Consider the following 5,911-nt stretch of genomic DNA (forward strand, 5'->3'; position numbering starts at 1 on the left):
TATTATTCTATTGACTAGGATCATATATGTTTTTAGGAGTACAATTATTTGATTCATTTTTAAGATCTTGATTTTTTGGAGAATCTATATCCGGCATTTCATTAATTTCCTCCCTTTTTTTTTTTCGATTATACCATCATCTAACTCAACTAAATCAGTGACTTGTTCATCTAAAGAGCTTTTTTCTAAATTTTTTGATTTAACATTGGTATTATTTATCAAAAATTTATCAAGAGCTCTTTTTTGAGATTTGATCAAATTATCAGCTCTTTTTTTTTTTTTTTATAAATTTTGAACAACCAGATTCGTATTTTCTAGTCGACATATTAAATTCTAACAAGTAGTATAAAAGCAATCCGTACTATTAAATAAGAAAATGTCAAATATAAAATACAATAATAATATAAAAAATTAGAATGATATTACCCGATTCAAGAAATATGAAGACTTGATCGATGATCCCAACTATCGTTTAGCTGCTTCAAAATGTCTTTTTCCAATTTGAAATATGAATTGTGTTCTCTTGAAAGTGAAATTAACAATAATATAATTATATTATCAATAATTTTTAAATTTTGTTATGAGCTCTTTATGTCTTTGAACTTGAAAAAGACAATAAAGAAAATAGAGAAAAACTGAAAAGAAAGAAGAGCACGTGAGAAAGAGAAATAATGTGAAAAAAGTGGGTAAAAAGAATGGTAATTTAAAAGAGTAAAAAGAAAGAGAACTTGAGAAAGGAAACATTTTTTTTTATGGGAAATATAAAAAGAGAATTAAATTCAATAGTAAATATCTATCAGTTAAAAGTTATAGTAACAACAAACTTTTACTTTTAAATTTTATTACTCCCTCCATTTCGGAATAAGTGAATTGTTGGAGTATTTATTGATGTTTCAAAATAAGTGAATCATTGAATTTTTTTTTTCAAATTTGCCCTTATAATTTGACAATCAATTAACTTTTGAAAATGTATTACAAGGTCAATTTTTTTCCTTTTTGAGGTAAAAATAATAAGTTGTATTAAATTTATATCTTTAATATATATTTTTTAATATGTATGTTAAAATCCAATAATTCATTTACTATGAGATGGAGGGAATATCTTTTAACAAATCTTATTTTTTTGCTATGCATATCTTAAAAAAGTTTTTTATTTTTTAGATTATCAATACATATGTGCTAGAAAAATGGGTCCCTAAAATAGGAGGCTTAGGAACCATCAAAACTAGACAAAATGAATTAGCTGCCCTACTCCACTGTATTTGCTCAGCTCTCTCACTTTGGCAATGTAAAGTCCCAAAGCTTTAAGCCCTTAAAACCCTCGAAACTCATACATCAATGGCCCTCTTTCTGCCATCATCCTTGTTAAACCCTTCCCTTCCTTCTTCTCCTCCCAACAACCAAAACCCTACAAAACCCCATCCACCCCCCCCGCAACTCAGCACTTTTCGTCCAGTCCCTTTCCCTATTCCATCTCTCTCCACTACATATTCACCTATTATAACTCCAATTCTAAAACTCAACGAAGAAAACTCTGACCATACTTCCGATTATCTGTTCCCTTCACTTTCATTTTCCAATATTTTATTCTTTAGATCAGCATATAATTTTCAGGTTTTTGTTGGGGAAAACGAGCCGGAAGAGAAACTCATTAGCCGGTTTCGTAGAGAGGTTCTTAGGGCTGGAGTTATACAAGAGAGTAAGCGCAGAAGATTTTTTGAATCTACGCAGGCAAAGAAGAAAAGGAAGCACCGTGATGCTGCTAGACGAAACCGCAAAAGGTTTGCCTCAGTTTTTGCTTTTTGAAATTTTTCATTTTGTCAATTGAATTTACAGCTTATGTGGATGTTTGCATGTATTATACTGTAGTATTGTTTTGAAGTAACTGGTAAAACACAACCGTGGAAACTGTCCCTTGCGGAAATGTATGGTGAGGGTGCGTGCAATAGACCTTGTGGTCCGGTTCTTCCCAGGAGCCGGAGCTTTAATGCATGGGCTGCTTCTTACTCTAATAGTAAAGTACTGTCATATAGCTCAGACAATGGGAGCATGTTAGGTTCGTAACCTCATGTTAACATTCATATATAACAAATGAAAAGTGGGAAGGATTAGAAAGCACACATTTTTGCTGGTGCAAATCTGAAGAGCATGTTCTAAAATGGCATGTGTGATCTGCTTTTGACGTGTCTCTATCACGGCAGTGACTGTAGGCACCTCAATGTCAGCTGTTGATCTTCCGTAGTCAGAGTGAAAAGAGGATTCCTCACTTCTTTCTCTCATTCAAAACCGTGCATGAGACTTTCATCTCACACGGCTCCTAAGTGATAAAAGAAAGAAGAACCCATTTTCTTTCTTTTTTGATCACCTTCCTCGCGTATGTATAAGACCGAATCCATTTGATTTCTAAAAAGGATTACTAATCCTTTAACTTTTCGAGGAATCCTTCATCAGTGGTTGTGAATGACTGATTTTTGCAATCTTCCAAAGAAATTACAACTGAAATGAAGGAGGACTGCGATCAGAAAACAAAATGAATATTAAAATAATGAAGATCCTGCATTAATCTCAAAAGAGGAGCATTACCTCATGGAGGTAGAGAGACTGTTTCTGAAGGACACCCATGATACTTAGAAGAATTCATTGGAGAGATCAAAGATTTTTCGAACACTATTACTCAGAAGCGAAACAATTATCTTCTTTCATGGCCTGTGAGTTCTAGGTTGTCTCTCAGCAATATGTTCTCTCAAAACCTTCTCCAAGTGAGAAGGTGCTAAAGAATTGAGGGGAAAGCAGGGCTTTAATAAGAAATCAGATGAACTCATTGTATATAGCTGAAAGCATAAATCTCAACTTGCAGAAACTTACTGTTATGTTGAAAAACACGAACAGTAGCTCCACAGTCTCGAGCACCATTTATAATAGAGTTGTGGTTAAGAGAATTATTGATAATCAAACCTCCCTGTAAATGACCAAATTAAAAGATAAATATAACCACAAATAGATGAAGAACAACTTTTAGAAACTATTTGTACCTTTCCAATCAAAACAGGAAGTCTGGCTGAATTTGTTACATAACTCATGCCTGTGACAATAGTAGTTGGCTTGCGAACAAAATTAGCTACAAATTGTTCCAATTCCATATTGATGCTTGTGTTACTTGAGAAAACAAAATTTTAAAAGCGGAGTTCTCTACCCAGGGAAACACAGCAACAACTTTCACAAAAGCATGCCTACCTGGATCAACATGGGCAGTGCAAGTGCTTGCAGAATACTTTTTCAAAGACTCAATGACGCGAGGTGTACAATATTCAATAGCAACAACATGAGATATATTACTGCCTCCAAAGACTCTACGTATAAGAGTGTTATTAGCAGGCATTGCAATTTTATTATTGCTTTCGAAACACGATAAATAATTTCATTTCACAATCGGGAGTTGGATCTTAAGTCGAGGTCGAAAGTTGGGTCCCGAGATTTGGAATATTGGGATCCTTCCTTTCTTCAAACGGAACGAAAAGATAAAATTGTAAAGAAGGACAACTAAGTGCACTATGTGCTTGCTATGTTTGTCCCATTTCACATTAGATGGCGAATATGGTTGCATTTGAAAGTTCAAAATTCAGTTGAACAATTGGATGTTAGTTGAACATTATGTCAAAGTTTAGAAATACGACTATAAAATGAATTTGAACTCTCCAAATTTGTGAAAATTGTATAGTATAAGGTAGTTAATGGAACGGTGTCAAACGGTTTGAAATATTGGATTACACTTATAGAAAAGGACAACTGGTGCATTAAGCTCCAAAGGACAGCTGGTGCATTAAGTTCCGGCTATGTGCATTGTACGGAGAATGGCCAGACCATATTGGGTCTTAGGGATCTCACTAAGGGGGTTCAAAATATGGAACGCAAACACATGAAGAAGCCAAAGGGGGTTCAACATCTGCGATATATACATAAAAATTGATTTTAACCATGTATAAACTGCGTAATTTTCCGCCAAAAGGGTCTATTGCCCTTGAGCCTTATCTTGCATTTTTGCATGGGGTTGTTTCCGCTGCCTGAGACTCTGTGACCTTGGTGATACGGTTGGTACCTTTTAGTGTTGAGCCAAGGCTTAGCTTAGAATATATGAAGTTTTAGTTGCGATATAAATTGTGACGGAGGCACTGATTACACTTACCTTTACAATGGTTTTGTGTTTATGTGTTGGACACTTACTTTTACAATGGTTGTGTTTATGTGTTGGATGAGCAGACACAAGTGCCGCTGCAGCAACAACAACTTTGGTACAATGGGAGGGAAAGGAATATATATATATATATATATTAAACAATATTTACAATAACCACAAGTGTTTATCCAGTCAAATTGCTTGGAGCATTGATTTAGTAGCCATTACAATACTACCCTCAAAAAGCTAGCAGTTAGCCACACCACAATCACATTCCAAATGTACAATGGTAAGATGGTGGAGTTAAAGTCTAGCCAAGCTTTTGTGTTCCCAAAAAGAGTTATAGCATGCCTAAGGTAAAGAGATAAATATTAGTCCCATCGAGAAGGTGGAAAATATTGACAGTACTTACTGCACGAAATACGCAAAACATAACTCAAAAGTACAACTACTGATAGAGGGGAAGATCTACTACCCACCGAGTTTTAAAGATAGAATCTTCAAATTTCTCTATTATAAAAAATAAAATAATCAGCAGCAAAAGTATACCAACAACTACAGATAAGCAGATATCTTTCACAAAGAACAGCATCTTCGTATAGCCATTTCTTCAGGTATATACTTCTTGCGCGAAATTGTGACATCAAAGTAAAGTAAAGCTACCTTAATAAATAGATATGCACATATGGAAGTTTACCTGAAAGCGGCAGATTTCCTTGTTACTAAATCAAGAACAGTAAGGTGGCAAAAAAAGTTGCTTCAGCTGCATTGCATTTGTTATACCGCTCCCTAATTTTGGACGACTGGTCATTCATATTGAGCAGAAGTGCGGCGATTTAGAGCTACCAAAAAATAAAGCTTATCCTGTTTTAATAGGCATAAGTCGACAAAAAAACAACGATAGTTCCTGCAAGTAAACCAGAATGAATATGGTAAGAATAAAACTTTAGGTCATAGGATATGATTAAAAACCGTTGAAGTTAAATAAGAAAATCTTGGAAAGTAACCATAAGCTATAGATTAACTTGTTGAATATACTACCAACATCATCTAACTTGTGCAGGAATACAGAGACATTTTACCAAGCATAGGTTTTGTAAATCCAAGGAAAGTAGGTAATTGCCTAAGACTTAGTAACGATAGTAGAAAAGGATACTCAGAAATTAGCAAAACTACTGCTGGAATAGAGTGTTTTTAGAATAAAGTTCCAGATAGAAGAATAAAAATATACCTAAAGGAGGTAATATAGAGTTTTGGTAGGTGAAAGTGGGGGCAACTTCCCGTCGAAAACAACAATAATAATACAAAGAAAGGATTTTTACGGCCAAATCGAATGAAGTTTGTAGCGGAATAAATACAATTTTTTTCTAAAAATGCAAGTTTGCTAACCACTTAGTTTATTTTTGGCTGGCGTGAGCGGTTCAAGTGCCGGTGCTGCACTTGAAGATCCAGATTCAACTATCGTTGGCTCCATTCCCAGCTCACTCGTGGCAAGTGGCCTGACCTTCTTAGCATTTCTCTGGGCAATAGTCAGCGGCAGCAGCTGTTCCTTTTCGGTGAATGATACAATTGTTAGGCTTGTACGATTAAGATTAGCGCTTACCCAGGATGACTTCTTTAGCTGAATGTTGAATAATTTGTTGGACAACATCTGATGGATATGATCAAGACGAAGCAACTACAGCTGTAAAGGGGAGTCAGTTGTAAGAGATGAACCATGTGTCAGGGATAAAGTTG

The 5,911-nt window shown here is 35.0% G+C and overlaps 1 protein-coding gene across 1 annotated transcript in view; it reads left to right on the plus strand.

Annotated features, from left to right (window-relative positions):
- Positions 1-1,194: 1,194 nt before the first annotated feature.
- Positions 1,195-5,911, plus strand: part of LOC107862711 (30S ribosomal protein S21, chloroplastic) — an 11,827-nt gene continuing 7,110 nt past the window's right edge. The window contains exon 1 of the mRNA XM_016708349.2: positions 1,195-1,781. Coding sequence (XP_016563835.1) covers positions 1,339-1,781 — 443 coding nt within the window. The 5' untranslated portion in view covers positions 1,195-1,338. The remainder of the gene's footprint in view (positions 1,782-5,911) is intronic.

Source organism: Capsicum annuum, chromosome 3 (genome assembly GCF_002878395.1).
Source record: "Capsicum annuum cultivar UCD-10X-F1 chromosome 3, UCD10Xv1.1, whole genome shotgun sequence".
In the NCBI taxonomy this organism is placed as follows: Eukaryota; Viridiplantae; Streptophyta; class Magnoliopsida; order Solanales; family Solanaceae; genus Capsicum; species Capsicum annuum.